This window comes from Haliotis rufescens, unplaced genomic scaffold (assembly GCF_023055435.1).
Source record: "Haliotis rufescens isolate VD_foot unplaced genomic scaffold, xgHalRufe1.0.p SCAF_6, whole genome shotgun sequence".
Classification (NCBI taxonomy): Eukaryota; Metazoa; Mollusca; class Gastropoda; order Lepetellida; family Haliotidae; genus Haliotis; species Haliotis rufescens.
The window spans coordinates 30,951,450-30,968,726 of NW_025964334.1; the positions used below are offsets into that span (position 1 = coordinate 30,951,450).

Below are 17,277 nucleotides of genomic sequence, written 5' to 3' on the forward strand. Positions count from 1 at the left end.
GACCCCAGAAAACAGCATATATTACTAGGGTTTCACATACTAGTATCTGGGATATGTGACTTTTCTTGTCAAATAGATGCATATCTCATCGAGTGACCTGACGATCTTTTTATTTTTTAAGATGAAAGAATGATGTTATTTGACAAGAATAGTCAACATTTCTATTTATTATGTATTTTCTTACCGATTCTAAAAGCGATCTTAGCGCAACGACTACCTTATGTCATTTTTATATTTTAGGATTTATTTTTTAGTTTGTTGTTTAACGCCGCACTCAGCAATATTCCAGCTGTATGACGGCGGTCTGTAGATAATCGAGTCTGGACCAGACAATCCAGTGATTGATATCATGGCATGCATCAACCAAATCAGCGAGTCTGACCACCCGATCCCGTTAGCCACCTTTTGCTTTGTGAATAGGGCCTCTTGCCCGAAATCAATAGTGGCATTGAGGTAGACTCAAACTAATTCTATCGGAATATCGATATTACAGATAAATGTATCAATTTATATTATATTGGTTTCTTGTGAAAAATCGCTACTGTTAATCAAAGATCCGAGGACATCCCATTACCAGTACGATCTTTCATCCGACCAATTAGAGCGTTGCTTACGAAATCAGGAAAGTGACAGTCAGAATGTGTTTCCTGATCATGCAACCTCGAAAGGTTTAACACGGTGTTTTCCGAACGACAGTTACGGGCTTTACGGGTGAATCCATACAAGCTATGCCATCTATTAGCCATTGGAGAATGTTCATTTGTTCTGTTTTCCAATTTTTAATCGATAATTTATCAAAATATATTTCGAAGCGCAGCCGCCAGTTTGAAAATAGTGCCGTAAAGCACGACAAAGCTGCCTTCTGATTGGCTAATGACGACTTCTTGTCAGTCATTCCATTGGTCGGTCAAAGTTCGCGAAACGTCGGACTGACATGACCCTTATTGGGATGTCCTCAGATCTTTGTTAAGCGGTTGCGAGAACTGAGATCTGATTTTAATGAGATTGTCATGTGACTGACCCGATGCTTCCACTAGTGATCGTGAAAAATGTTTTTTAAACTTTTTCTTAAACAAAAGACAATACAAAGTAAAAATTATAGACTAACATCTAGTCTCTGAAATGAACATATCGTACAGAAAAAACAGTTGTTCAGTTATCTTAATAAAAATATAATAAAAGGGAGCCCAGTGACTCTCTTCATTTTCAGATACTGCAGTAATCCCGACTTGCCAAACATTATAGACTTGCATGGGCTGTATTTGATATATATTTGTATCAGTGAGTGAGTTTGGTTTTACGCCGCTTTTAGCAATACCACGGCGGGGGACACCAGAAATGGGCTTCACACATTGTACCCATGTTGGGATTCGAACCCGGGTTTTCGGCGTGACGAGCGAACGCTTTAACCACTAGGCTACCCGACCGCCCCTATATTTGTATCAGGGTCTGTAAGACAGACTTTAAAAATTACTACCCCCTGGAATTGTGGATTAACGCTTTTTCATGAAACACTGTGTGAAGACTCGTCAGTACTTAAATTCTTACACTCATGACATAATCCGTAATCCGTGTACCTCGTAGGTTATCCTGAAGCACAGAGTTCTGATTTCATCTCATATATTTCTCAGATGTCAACATCAGAGGGGAAGAGGAGGGGGTCTGCCCCGCCCACTATGCCGCTATGCCTGTGAGGGGCAAGAAACTCAAAACCGACCGGAGCGCCCCTAAGAGTGTGAGTAAAGGATCCAGGATTCTTCATTAGTGGGTATCCATTTTTCGGAATCTACACACACCTGATATCAGTTTGTGGGTATGAGGTGGGGCGATTGTAGTTGTACAGAGGGTGGGGTGGGGGTGCGCACACCTCTTTTTATTTTAAAAAAATATCTTATTTCTGTATAAATTACCACCAAAGACAATAAATAGATCTTAATTGTGCACCCGCCTTTTCAAAAAAGCTGGATCCGCCCATGGAGTTGTTATTGTATGGTAGACGTTTATCATGTCACCCACAAGTAATAAATGGAAAACTGCCAACGCATGCATCACACTGGATCTGGACTCCCTCTTGCTGTAACGGGTTCCTGTATAAAACAGATTTTAAAAAATACTGTAACGAAACCGGGTTCGTTTATACAGCCACTACAACAATAACGACGATGATGTCTATGATGGTCTTTATCAGATGGATCAAGTTTGGTCGGGATCGTCCTGTGTCCCTAAGCTGAAGGAGAATGGCGCCGACTTCACAATGAAAGACACGTATGGCCAGACTCCGCTTCACTACGCCGCCATTCACGGCAATGTCGTCGCCGCCAGGGACATCCTCGCCTTCCAAGACATCAACATAATTGAGGTCTGTATCAACTTGTGTTACTTTCCCCCGAATCAGGGTGATTGTATATTTCAGTTTTAAATAGTCAGTAAGTCGGGTTTTATCAAGGTTCCAGCTATGAGCTACATACGCTGCCAGGCAAAAGAAAGTATACACTGAAAAAAATTGATTTGACTAAAAAATTAAAAACATTATAAACATTATAAAAACATTTCAAGGCTTAAACGCTGCAAATTTAAGGTAACAAACACAACGATGATACCCGTATCACATAAGTCACAATCGAATTATCATTTCTTGTTGGTTTCATTTTTAGCCACCATCAAACATGGGAGTATACATTCTTTCGCTCGGCAGTTTACATTGTACACTAACCACTAGGCTACCCCATTGCCCCAAGTCTTATGTAGACTCCCTGTGTATGTATGATGACTAGTGTATGAATAACGGAATTTTTAACGAAATCCTTGCTAGGGAGTGAGTATTAATGACGCCGCTTTTAGCAATATTCCAGCAATATCGCAGCGAGCTACATCGAAATTCTTGCAAATCTGTCTCATACAAAGTTTTATCGGAATACCGAATCTATGAAATTCTATAAGGGACGTTGTCGTTATGTCACATTCTAATAATATAATTGTAACTATCTGACATCTGACAACATATCGTAAAGTACTGAATAATTGTGATGTTTTTGTTATCTTGTCATGAAACTGCCCTGATTTAGTAGAAGAAACCGTATTTTTTGCTGCCACTGTTCCAGTCTGAAGATAATCAGAACATGCGAGCCCTGCACGTAGCAGCTCTATATGATGAGCTCGGCGTTGCTAAACTCCTCCTCAACGCCGGTGCCGAAATCCGGTGTATGGATCACGAGACGTCAACACCATTACATCACGCATGCTCGTCTGGGAATCTGCCTCTTGTGAAAATGCTCTTTGAAATCGCAGAGAAAAATCCGGAAAAAAATGTCACAGAATTGGTAAGGGAAGAGGAGAGAACAAGATTCTTTGCTTCTATACTCAGGTTTAGAATTCTCTAAGAAAGAGAGTAGCTCAGTCGTCGAAGGTGCCGCAATTCGCTATGCAGAGTTGCGACCCTTAGATGTGCCAGGATCCTATCAACGTGGGTTTGATCCCCGATTAGCCCAGATGATCCTTGGTATGTCTGCAGTGCGCCGATGCTCGTGGGAGTTACCAAAATAGTAAACGTCTGAGACACGCATCCTCCGTCATGTGATGTTACACGCTCACACTAAGACGAATGTCCCAACAACACCTCAATAAGATGTGGTTGGCACAGTGGTCTATGTGCAGAAATGCATCCCTCAGCCAAGCCAGGATCCGCTAGTTGCCGTCAGTAACACCAAGGTTGTAAGTTTAGATGGAATTCGTCTGGCTGCAATAATTAAGTGAGCTGTCTGGTTATGTGTCGTCTTTTCCAAACGGCATGGATTGATGCTTATACTGTCGACCACTGAATTGCCTGGCTAAGAAGGCTTCAGACCAAATACTTCCCCATTATGGTCTATGGTATCTGTTAGCATCGTACCCATACGTGTAAATTGCCTTTCCAACATTGTCCTGACACCGTGACACAACTGAAATCCTGATACTTTTCAAAACAGCGTAAAATACAACTCACTCACTCATAAATTTTACTCTTTTTTTCAACATGACGTCGACAGCTAGTTAAGGACCAGGATGTTGAAGGAAGCACTTGTCTCCACCTAGCGGTAGAAAATGGCCATAGTGAGATCACCCACCTTTGTGTACAAAAGGGTAAGTTGTGCCCTTTGCACTTCTTGAAACACTGAACATTAATAATTGTGTTCACAAAGCTAGAAACAATATGTTCAAACAACATACAAGAACCATACAGGTTGGGCATCGGGGATAGTCTTTTAAGGTATATGCAAAAATTAATTCTTTCTTCGTCAAGACAAACATAATGCGTTAAATCTGTAAATATGTCAATATTCCTTGCTCGTTATCTATCCCTTAAGTAAACCTCCGAGCAAAAGAAAATATAAACCCATTTTTAATGGTGGCTGAAAATGAATCAAACAAATATTTTTTCGATGGTGATGTATTTGATGGTTTGCTGTGTTTCGGCCACACTGTTCAGCCTAGTAACGTTTGTAATGTTTTGGTCAAATCCAATTCAAGTGTATACTTGCCAGGCTTATGAACTTGACTATGTTTTCCATGGAGATGTCGGGGCAGAAAATGTCCCCAGTACCCAATACTTGTTATAAGAACCCACTAATGAGGATCGGATGATTTCAGTATGTGAGGTGCCCGACTCATGTCATTAAGTGTTGCTCATGCTACAACCCATGGTTTGCCTAGTCCAGGCACGATTAGGCCGCTTTGATGAAGGTGGAACATTGGTTACTTGGTTAAAAATATTCTCTCATTCATGAACTTGTATGTTGATTAAATCATCCCGACTTAATCTATGTACTTTTTCAAGGGGCAAATGTCAACCAGAGCCGCAGTGACGGTTTGTTTCCACTCCACCTGGCGGTAGTGTCCGGTAAGATTGACATCATACGCCATCTGGTGGATAAAGGGGCAATAATCGACGCTTCGAATGACATGCAAACGACACCTCTACACAAAGCGGCTCAATTCAACCGCGTAAGGGCTGCGAGGCTTCTCCTGAGGAGGTAATGTACACATCGCTTACTATATATATTTTATATAACGGAGCCACCCTGTATCAATATCTGACGAAACATTTGCTTGCATTAATATTGAAATACAGTAACGAAATCGAACATTTAATGACATGTTTTGAAACTAGCAATAATGTTGGGACTACTCTTTCAATTGTGACAAGGGATACAAAGGATAACATCTTCTAGACGTACAGGGCTACTGTTGTGTATCTGGAGAAACATACACTGACCTTGACCATCTTTTCCGCAAGTATCAGTCGTTTTTCAAATTTTTATCGCCCGCCTCTGTGGTCTAGTGATAGAGCGTCTGGGGTTCGATCCCCGGTCGCGTCATACCAAGAAAACGTAAAAAGATGGTACTTGTTGTTACCCTCCCTGGCGCTCGACATTAAGGGGCTAAAACAAGGACTGGTCGGCTCGGACTCCGTATACTGTGTTTCAGTGGGGTGTTCATATTTAAATACGCGTGGTGTCTCAGTGGGTCGGACTATCAAATCGGCATCAGTCCGGACTAGTACAAGCAGCCCCCACACGTGTGCATGCACGTCGCTGTACAAGTGCAATAATCTTGAACGCGACGTTAAACCCAATTTCACCTCACCTCACCTCACCTCACCTCACCTCACCTCACCTCAAATCGTATGTAGATGCCTCCAAGCAACACATGGAAATAACTCTATTTTTTTAAATGTTGCTCCATTGTATATTTAGTTTTCTAGCGGAGCTTTTCCGCAGATTTATAAAACCAGGGGTACACGTATTTACATCATGCATTCATTGTACACTGAAAAGGTAACGGGTTTCACTATACACCGGTAACGGGTTTCACTATAAACCTGCAACGGTAACGGGTTTCACTATATTCCTGTAACGGGTTTCACTATACACCGATAACGGGTTTCACTATACACCAGTAACGGGTTTCACTATAAACCCTCCAACGGTAACGAGTTTCACTATATTCCGGTAACGGGTTTCACTATACACCGTGACGGTAAATGGTTTTGCTGTACACCGGCAGCGGTAACGGATTTCACTATACACAGTGACGGTATGGGATTTTGCTGTACACCGGCGACGATAACGGATTTCACTATACACCGTGACGGTAACGGATTTACTATACACCCTGACGGTAACGGATTTCACTATACACCGGCAACGGTAAAGGATTTCACTAAACACTATGACGGTAACGGGTTACACTATACAACATGACGGTGCGGGGTTTTGCTGTACACCGGCAACGGTAACGGTTTTCACTATACGCCGACAACGGTAACGGTTTTCACCACGAGTAACGGATTTCACAATATACCAGCAACGGCTTCACAGTGTAACGGCAAAATGTTTCTCTGTACATTGTCTTTGTACATTGTGTTTATCACAGGGGGGCCAACATTGAGTGCCTTGACAAAGACAACGACACGCCGCTCCTTATCGCTGCCATGTACGGCCATGTCGAGACGGTGGAGATGTTGGTAAAGAAGGGAGCTGACGTCGATGCCACAAATCTGAAGGAGAAGACGGCTGTCTATGTTGCTGCTGAAGAAGGCAACCTGTCTGTGCTCCAGGTACATTCTAACTCACCGAGCGTGGGGCCCATTAAATCGTTACAGTCTGTAGTCTGCGAGATCATTACAGTTTGAGACGATCCGATCGGTCGCCGACTAATGCCGATATTTCCTCTATATCTCTCATTAAGATTAGACCCTTTACACGACTGATCGATACTCTGTATCTTCAGGGCTTGCATTTCGGTAAACCTACACTAACCCCTGCATCCATTCCCGTGGTTCGAGCGATCTCAAATTACCCGCCCTTGATTTTTATTGGCCAATTCCCGTGGTTCGAGCGATCTCAAATTACCCGCCCTTGAATTTCATTGGCCAATTTACATGCGCTTCGCTACGTTGTCTTACGGACCAATCAGAGTAAAAACCAACCTCAATGTTTTTTATATGGGTGCCAGTACATGATAATGCCCTAAAAAAATGTTTTGTGGAAAGGATGTCTTCATGTCCAATGAAACTGTCGGTGGCAAGTTGTCCCTCACACATTTGCTTTTTCCTTTTATCGACGTTCGATTGGTCAGTACAATGTTAATGAAAATCAAGGGCGGGTAACTTGAGATCGCGAGAACCACGAGAATGGGTCCAGGGGTTAGTGTAGGTTTACCAAAATGCGAGCCCTGGAGATAAAGAGTATGATGCCGATAATCACTCCTTACACCATAGGCTAGTCTGTCAAACAGAACGTGAAATATATAGATCCAAAAGTGCCAATGCAAATCTATAATGGTGGGCGACTCCCGAATACTGCAGCATCAGGAAAAGGGTCTCTCGGCTCCTTTTTATTTAATGTTATTGAGACAATCTCATTAAAATCAGATGTTAGTTCTCGCTACCGCTAAAGAAGGATCTGAGGATATCCCATTAGGCATAATTACCATAGTGTAAATACACAAATAGTGTTTGACAGCGACGATCGCATCATCGACATTGTTGCACGTTGACGAGCCAACGCTTCAGCCACTAGACTACCTGATCTTCCTTTCAAAAGAGGAACATTTGTTTCATATGATGCCGTGTGCTCCCTAAAGATGGCCTGTTATATTTTGGCGAAACACAAGGTTATAAATTGCCAAAAAATATGTTGAGAATCACTATTGGTTCTAAACTGCCAAAATAATGTTTATATAAATTTTTAAAGAATATACTAGTCCTCGTCAATGTGTGTTCGGTTTGCACTTACATTCCAGTTTGTTTTGCGCAACATTGTATCAAGTTATTTTGTGGTTTGTTTGATTGTTTAATGTAGCGTTAAGATCCGGGTTAGAATTGGTCGTCAGCAAACCATGCTTGTCGCAAGAGGCGACTAACGGGATCGTATGGTCAGGCTCTCTTGGTTTATGCATGTCATCGTATCCCAATTGCGCGGATCGATGCTCATGATGTCAGTCACTGGATTATCTGGTCCAGACTCGATTATTTACAGATCGGCGTCATATAGCTGGAATATTGATGAGTGCGGCGTTAAACAACAAACAAACAAACTTACCTTTGACCCGTTAAACACCCATATGTACATTTTCATTCCCAGTGAATAACAAAATATTCAGATACACACATTAATTGAATATACATAAGCTCTAATGATTTAAAAAAAAACAAAAAACGTTTACCATAAAATGTTTTTGGCCTTTGCATAGAAATATATTTACTACCACGATAGATGTTACTAGTTTTTTTTCCAATATAAACAACTGCGTGTTTGCAATAGACCGACGTACATCAAGAGAACGAGAAAGTAAGGTGCGTTCAGTACGATCCGCATCAGTGGATTAAAGTAGGCACTTAACAGACAACAGACAACAGACTGATTAATCAGAATAAAGAAAGACGTTTTGTTTCCACAGAGCTTGTTGTCGGTTCCTGAGATGAGAAACCTTATCAACTGGGGCGACCGTGACGGCAATACTGCACTGCATATCGCTGCTCAGAAGAAAAACCTGCACGTTGTCAAGGTAAGACCATTGAACCATCCAGATCCAGATGAACAATGCAAAGATGGAGCGCATAGATATGGTCGTCAGCCTTGAACAGAACCGGTTTTACGACAATGTGAGCGTGTGTCACGCCTTTCTTTCTTGTCTTTAGTAGAAACAGAATGGTTGGATTTCCTTTAAAGATGAAATATTAATAGACAGTGCCAAGTATACCTGCATCGATCTTGTGCTAGTCAACTGAATCAAAGGAAATCTTAGACGTTTTAGCGAATGCTTTTAACGTTTGAATTGTTTCCATTGTTTATAATGTATGGTTTTCAATAAGCCTGTAATCCGTGAAGACCCAGGGTAGAATATGTCTTCAGCAACCAATGCTTGCCGTAAAAGTGGATTGCGACTAACGGGATCGGATGGTCAGGCTCGCTGACTTGGTTGATGCATGTATCCCAACTGCGTAGATTGATGCTCATAATGTCAATCACTGGATTGTCTGGTCCAGATTATTTACAGACCGCCGTCGTGTAGCTGGAACCAACCAACAAACAAAAAACCCGTTTAACCCGTGAGATGACATACACTTGGTACACGGTTGTATTTACAGATTCTCCTCAAGAACAAGGCGTCCATACATACCAAGAACGAACTTGAGGAATCTCCACTACACATGGCTGCTAAATACGGGAACGTCAAGTAAGTTTGCAGAGTTGCGTCCCTTGGGCGTGCCAGAAACGTATGATCGCAGGTTCGAATTCTAGAATCGCTCTGATTTTTCTTGGTTTATCAGCATCATACTCTTGCTAATGGGTTTCACCAAACTTCGTTCCCTCCTCACACGTCAAAATGACACGCCCTGATAACTGAAATACTGTTCAAAGCAGTGTTAAATCAAACTAACTTAATCGTAATAAAGCAATTTAGATTGACGCCGCTTTCAACAATAATCTTTCTTTATCACGATGGACTGTTAATTAGCGAGCCTTGGCCAGACAAACCAGTTACTGATATGATGAGCACCGCCATGCGCCGTCGAGGTGCGATGGCATGCATTCAACCATATCACCAAAACTAAGCATCCGATCCCTGTTGTCGCCTGTATACTTTACGGTCAGCATATGTTGCTGGGGACTTTTTCTAACTTGGAATCCCCAAGGTAATGACTGAGAATCAGTGTCAACGTTTGTTTGGGTAATCATGAACGTCATTACCGTAAAGTCTCCTCGCCCTGACCTCCTTTAACCCGACAACGCTTAAACCGATATAACTGTTTTGTCCCGTTTATCGACATTATGGTTATGAAGTTGTCTAAAACAATTGAAACTCGATATTATTTTGATGGTTCTTGGGGTTCGAGTTTCCGACATGTCAATGTATGTTTATGCAATGTCAGTGCATCATCACGTGGGCGGTGGGGTAGCTCGATGGATAGTGTTTCTGCTTGTCACGCCGACGGTCCGGGTTCGTTCCCCGCACGTGAACAATATGTGACGCCAATTTCTGGTGCCTCCTGCCGTATTATTGCTGGAATATTGTTAAAAGCGGTAAAAACCATATTCATTCACTCGTCATCATATTTATATGTTTGCTTAGGCTGTGTGGTGTAGCCTAGTGGTTACAGCGTTCGCTCGTCACGCCCAAGGCCCGGGTTCGATTCCCCACATAGGTACAATATATGAAGCCCATTTGTGGTGTTCCTGTTATAATATTGCTGGAATCGGCGTAACACTATAATTATTCACTCTCTGTTGTCTTCTAATCGTATGATGCACGGTCAATGTTTCAGCACCATACGGGAAATTGTGAGGAACGGTCAGAACTCTATCTTTGCCGAGGACGAGAAGAGTAACACGCCCTTACATCTGGCCGCACTGTACGGACATACGCTGAGCGTGGGTGCACTCATTGAACTTGGGGCTGATGTTTCACAAAAGTAAATATTTGACAAACATTCACAATCTTACAATGTTGTAAACTATATCCAATAACTAATCAATTTTACTCAATCATTAAATCACAGATTTGGATTTTCCAATCTAAAACTATAAATTAAATGTCTAAAGTAGGACGTATTTGACAGTAGGTAATACATCGCATTCCATTATTCAATGACAGCCATAACCCATCGTCCTTCGAGAGTGATTGGGGACGGTGGGGTAGCCAAGGTGTTAAGGGGTTAGCCCGGGTTCGATTCCCCACATGAGTTCTGTGTGTGAAGCCCATTTCTGGTTTCCCTCAACATGATATTGCTGAATATTTCCTCACTCACGCACTCACGCACTCACTCACTCACTCACTCAGAGAGTAACAAATTGTACACCCAGGCCCTCCTCAATCTACGAATGCCTTTTAAGTATTTCTTGGTTTTCCAATAGTCGAAACATGATTACAAATTGTGACGTCAAGGTAACTTGGTGGTTAGACCGTTCGCTCCTCACGCCGATGACCCGTTTTCGATTCCCTTTGGATACAATGTATGATGTTCATTCGCCCTGGGAAAACAACCATTAACATTTCAAATAATTACAAAAAGTACAATTCAGTATTTTAAGTGGTCTCGTAGCTTCATCTTTTATTAATCATGACCAAATAGAGATGATACCGGGTGTTTGGGAAAAGTGAGCGTATTCTGCCCCAACGATGGCACCCAGAACACACGCATGCAAAGTCAGTTGTCCACCTAAACAAACACGGGAACATACATGAACAATGTCTGAAAGGGAATTGCCCTCCTCAAGTCAACCATCAAACGTTTGGGAAGCTTTACTTAGGCCATGCACGCTGTTACCCTGATCAAGAAACTTTTGAGCAAGAGTCCTATGACCATGTTTGAAAAAACATGCTCGATTGTACCTCAAAAGTAGCTGGGCTACTGGGATATTGCTCAACATAAAGGGAAAGTTGACTATTGAAAAGTTTCAATCTCATTAGAATCAGATCTTAGTTCTCGCTACCGCTAAACAAAGATCTGGGGACATCCCATTAGGGGTAACGTCAGAACGACCTTTCATCCGACCAATCAGAGCGTCGCTTACCAGATCATGAAAGTGACAGTCGGAATGTGACTTCTCATCATGCAGCCTCGAAAACGTTAAAACGGGGTGTTCCGAACGATATTTACGGGCTTAACGACTGAATCATCTATACAATCTAGGCCATATATTAGCCATTCTAGAACGTTCTTTTGTTCAGGTTTCAATTTTTTAAGCGAGAATTTGTCAAAATATGTTTCGAAGCGTAGTCGCCAATTTGAAATTAGTGACGTAAAGCACGAGAAAGCTGCCTTCTGATTGGCTAATGTCGACTTCTTGTCAGTAATTCCATTGGTCGGTCAGAGTTTGCGAAAGGTCGGTCTGACGTGACCCGTAATAGGATGTCCTCAGATCTTTGTTTAGCGGCAGCGAGAACTAAGATCTGATTTTAATGAGATTGGAAAAGTTTCCTCTTCCTCTTGTCTTGGTGAGTTTTTTATCACTCTGAATAAACGTCTTATGGTAGCACATTTTCCGTGTAGGAACTGTGTGCTTTGGACTGCGTTAGATATGGCGGCAGCACAGGGCTGGAACAACACCTGCAAGGTCCTTCTAGAGGCGGACGCCCCTGTAGATCCCACCGACAAGAGAAATGTAAGTAACACAGTTAGTACTACAGTGGACTAACGCTTAGTCTCTGAACATATATAATTGTGATAGAAACAAACAACGAATTTTAAATGGAAAGAGAGCCCCAGAGAGATGGGAGATTCAAATCGAGACATGCTTCATTCAGGGCTATAGCATTACAGTATGGGCTGGGGGGAGGGAAAATGATATGGTTCAGGGACCGTGAGACAGGCGAGTACACCCACTTGCGTAAAGTGAAGATTGAGTTTGATTTAACGCCGCTCCACGGCCTTTCAGCTTAATGTGTGAAGAAAGCCCAAAGCAATACAGGCCTTAGACGTTTACCACTTCGGTGAAACCAACGAGATGGTGCTGACAAACCAAGAAATATTCGTTCCCACGATCAAAGGTTTCTGACGCAAGGGACGCAACGCTCTACAGCGACCTTTGTCCCCTTTGTGAATGTAAATATAAAACGTCCACACCAGAGAATAAGCAATCTCTGTTTTAAGCATGCCCTGTCCTACCGCCACACAATTTGCATAAAAAAGTAAGTGTGTGTTGCCTGACGCCGCCAAGCAGTGCACATGCACATGTACATGCAACGGCGGCCTGTAAACAAGCCAGACAATCAAGCGGTGGGCAGGAAAATCCAGTGACACGTAAGAAACCGGGGCATACAAATGATACACGTTCCTAGTGATCATGTCATTACCAGAAATGTAGTCACTAATGGAATTCTCTCCCCCAACACCAGACAACCCCCCTGCACCTGGCCTGTTCTAGTGGTCACCGTGAAGTCGTACAGTTGTTGCTGAGGTGGAACGCCAGCGTCACCAAGCGCGACATGAACGGCATGAACTGCCTTGACCTTGCTATTGAGAACAACAAAAGGTACCGTCATTTTATCGGTTCGCTGGAGTTACAACATATACTACTCAACAATATGGACCAAAGTAGTCATCTTTAGTCACAGGTGTGAACCTTAGCAAATGTTGAGTAGTATAGTATTAATCGTTACAGAGAGACGATGCTCCACGACCTGATGACAATTTCTAGTCTATGTTTCTTTTATAGATGTAAGTTCTGTTTTAATTTTGAATATAACTGCAATTTACCTTTAACTGAGGATATAAACCTATTGCCATGCTACCAAATGAAATGATATCGTGATAAACGCTTCATGAAATCGATTCTATCGATTTTTTTGTATTTGAAATTCTGTTGGAATATTGATTTTATGTTGAAACAAATCGTTTTGTTTCCGAGTTGAACCAAGTACAATGATAATGTCAATGGTGGAAATTAATTGAGTAGAAATGTTTCACTTCAGTGACATTGCTCGTCAGATCATCCAATCCGATAAATGGAAGGATGCGTTACGACACGCTCATATCCGGAAGAAGCGAGGTAACGTCACAATCGACACCCCTTTACGTCGGCTCATCAGGAAGATGCCAGGTAGTAAAACTCTACTTTCAGGTACAACAAGGTCACCGACCTTTTCGTATCCTTGGGGAGGAGGGCCTGGGGTGAAATTTTTCGGTCATTCCTTCGAAATATTTATATTTTTTTCCTGAAAGGAAGTGCCGTATTTTTGGCAGTACATCCTAGAAATAGTGTAACACCTCCCTATATGAGATTTAACCCCACTAGAGAACAATAGGTTGGGGCCACAATAGGTTGACGCCAGGTATATAAATCCCTATGAATTACTGCTTTTCGTCCTCTATCTGCAGTACAGACCGCACGACTTCGTCTAGCTTTGGTATCGTCGGATACCCCTCAGACGTTCAAAAAATCTAAAATATGTAATTGTGTTTGTTGTTGAGGACATTATATTGTCAAGTCGAATCTACTTTTATTTTTGCCTTAATTATTGTAATATTATTTGGACATAAATGAGTTTGTATTTTAATATAATTTTAATTTCTAGGTTTCCCCGATCATGATCATGAGTTTACACCTGAGCGGTATGCATGAACTGCATCACCTCAGGCTTTTGTCTCACATTCAACGGACATGCCGTGAGGTTTCTGAAATACTGTTCAAAGCAGCGTTAAACCTCACACATTTTTATGCCAGTTGTGGGAAACGCCGCATTTATCAGTATTCGAGTTTTATCACGGGGTATCAGCAATGTTGGGATTCAGTTGGACGTGATGCAGATATCAGACTTCACCACTTTGGTGAAACCCACGAACGCGGGCATGGCACTGACAAACCTAGAAACATAATCGGAGTGAACCAGGCTTCGAACCCATGATCATAGGTTTTTGGCGTACCCAAGGGACGCAACTCTGAACTGCGAATTGCAGTGCCTTAGACGACTGGACCGCCAGTGCCTCCACCCAGTTTCTGAGACCATTAAAGATGAATGTGACTGTATTTGCAGATGTGGCGAAGGAGGTTTTTGACCGGTGCATCACGGCAGGGGAGGAACAGGACCCCACTGATGAAAACTTTGAGCAACGTTACAACTTTGAATTCATCGACGACCTTTACGCTGAGTGGGCCCAGCCTCCGTCTAATGAAGGCGGCACATCGCAAACTGGTACTTTGTGTAAATGCTTTACAGTTATGGATTCAGAGCTCCAGATAAGCTTTTGGTGTTGTGGGTATTTTACCCATGCATTTAAAAAAGCATTCGGTATCAGTAATTCTATCTGGGTATTCAAATTTCTGTTACCCACTAGTTTTTACATATGTGGGTATTTAAGTTAAATATTTGAAAACACTATTCGTCTAGTCCCTGCAAACTGGTGTCGTGTGGGTTCGAGAGCTTTATAGGACTCAAAAATACCACGATACTTCCACAAGAAAGTGTGATGGCAAATGATCACGATGGGCAAGGTTGACGGAATGTCCGTTTATAATTTCAAAATAAGTTGCTGATTTGCTAATCGAATACGCAGGGTTACTTCACAATATTTTGAAGATACGCACAAGTTTTATTTTTGTAACGAATCTGTAATGTTCGTTGGGTATTTGATACGCTTGGATTTTATTTTACTGCGTATTTCTGCATTTTTTATGCGTATTTTACGCAGATACGCAGCTTATCTGGAGCTCTGTGGATACACGTGAACATACAGAGAGGTACACCGTTTGTAGCCTCTAAGTTTGTGTTGTGCCCCGAACTATGACGGTCCAATTGTGGATCGTTGATCACGCTGTTAACAGCTGGTTTATGTGGTAAAGAATATTAATAAGTCGTTAAACACGAACACCCATTCATCGGCGGATCCAGTATTTTGAAAAGGCTGCTGGTGATGGTGGTGGGCACGTTGACATGTAATGTGTCTGAAGTAAGAGGGGAGGGATGCCCCGCCCTGCAACCTCTTCCCCCTTCATCCGCCAGTACCGTTCGTTCTAAAATGCATGCAAACCCAAAGGAGGAGACTTTTTAGTTCTGTAATTGTAATAACTTGTGTTTTCAGAGTCGAAGATTTCTTACAGGCGGTTTGGGAAATTGATGCCTTACTCTCACAGGTCCAAGACCATCAAAGAAAACCACCCCCTTCATATAATGGTAAAGTACTGATTGTCATGGACGCACCAGCAGGTGATGCGTTTTTAAAGATACGATAATGGTCGATGAGAGCGATGACAGTCTGAGTTCTGATGGTAATGTGTTCGATAGTGACGAAGCCCAGTGTGCATCTATGAACGAAAGTCTTCAGGCGGGTTCTGGAACTAGCAGTTGATGTTCAGAATCGAGAAATCTAGACTGCGTGTAGTTTGGCAAATGTTCGCTCAGATAGCCTAGGGCTGATTCTTTGTCGCATGTGTAGGTCAATGCAAGAATTTTGAAATTCCGGAGGCAACCAGTACCTACAAACGAGAGCAGGTGTTGCAAGGGTCCAGTATGTATTTAGTATACATTGGATCTTCAGGACATATTATGGGATCGTGACAGTGTTATACAAATGGTCCACAAAATCAATTTTTGACTTCAGTTTCAAATCAAATATGATATATGTGTACGTCAAACCTGCATATGACCTTTGACCTTCTTGCCTTTGAACTTACAGGTATCCGCCCACCAAGAGCAGCTGCTTGCCCATCCACTTGTGACGTCACTAATTTCACACAAGTGGTGGTCGTTCGGGGCGTGGTTCCATCTATATTCCTTCTTCCTCCATCTCATGTTCATCATCTTCCTCACCATGTTCACCCTCAACACGACGCCGCCACACCAATAGTGAGTTAGTCCTAAGTTTAGTTATTCTTTTATCATTCGTTTCGAGACAATGCTATAAACACATTTTGCAATGATTAAGAAATCTAGTGTCGTTTTCCGAGTAGTGTCTTTACATTGGACACGTGTCCACTGTTGATTGCTGCATATGTCAATACCCACTTATGGGGACCTTACACAGGATGGCGACCTTTGTGTCTCCCGTGTTCGACCATAAAATTTGCCAGATCGTCGTTGGAGGCTCAAAGGAGGCAGAATGGCTGCCTAGGTCGTTCCAAGGTGGTACACGGGAGGTTCAGGCATCGCCATGGACGCCATGGTCGCCGTGAAGTTTTGAACATGTTCAAAACAGTCGCACAAAGGTCGCCGAGGAGGTTGGTTGCTCAAAGGTGGCTCGAAGGAGGCAGAAGGGAGGCACACGCATTGCCGTTGTTGCAGAATGGTCGCGAGGTAAAAGATGCGTTCTGTTGCAATTTCTTCCCATCAATCTGGGCGATGCTTCTGCCTCCCGTGTGCCTCCTTTGGGCGACCAACAGCGTGCATTGAACGATGACTGTGGCGACCGCTGTGCCCCCATTCGGCGACCACGGCAATCCCTGAGACACCATGGCAATGCTTCTGCCTCTTTTCTGCCTCCTTTGAGCCACCTGTAATGCCTCCACAGTCTGCCTATAAATAGAGGGTTTGTACCTGCAGTGTTTCACTGTGGTTGCAGACGCTGAACAACTCGAGCAGTTACTGCTGAACAACTGCTGGAGCAGTTACAAAGATACATGATTTTCTGAGTTCAGGCGACCATTGAGCGTCCTGGCCTAGTTTTTGATCGCTCAAAGGTGTCTCAAAGGTCGCGGCCCTGTGTAAGGGGGGCTTTAGTGTCCAGACGTGCAGTAAATGTAAATGTGTCTTCAAGCACTAGTTTCCACCCTAACCGAACTAGGCTGCAATTATGGA

General features: G+C 42.7%; 1 protein-coding gene across 3 annotated transcripts in view; it reads left to right on the forward strand.

Moving 5' to 3' along the window:
• The window catches only part of LOC124117773 (transient receptor potential cation channel subfamily A member 1 homolog), a 36,189-nt gene that overhangs the window by 9,375 nt on the left and 9,537 nt on the right, over positions 1–17,277 (forward strand). For all 3 annotated transcript variants that reach the window (XM_046479781.2, XM_046479782.2, XM_046479783.2), the window contains 15 exons: positions 1,632–1,735; positions 2,189–2,359; positions 3,102–3,320; positions 4,026–4,119; positions 4,814–5,009; positions 6,412–6,595; positions 8,440–8,547; positions 9,131–9,219; positions 10,310–10,456; positions 12,038–12,149; positions 12,883–13,019; positions 13,459–13,586; positions 14,521–14,679; positions 15,566–15,657; positions 16,160–16,329. In XM_046479781.2, coding sequence (XP_046335737.2) covers positions 1,632–1,735; positions 2,189–2,359; positions 3,102–3,320; positions 4,026–4,119; positions 4,814–5,009; positions 6,412–6,595; positions 8,440–8,547; positions 9,131–9,219; positions 10,310–10,456; positions 12,038–12,149; positions 12,883–13,019; positions 13,459–13,586; positions 14,521–14,679; positions 15,566–15,657; positions 16,160–16,329 — 2,110 coding nt within the window. The remainder of the gene's footprint in view (positions 1–1,631; positions 1,736–2,188; positions 2,360–3,101; positions 3,321–4,025; positions 4,120–4,813; positions 5,010–6,411; positions 6,596–8,439; positions 8,548–9,130; positions 9,220–10,309; positions 10,457–12,037; positions 12,150–12,882; positions 13,020–13,458; positions 13,587–14,520; positions 14,680–15,565; positions 15,658–16,159; positions 16,330–17,277) is intronic.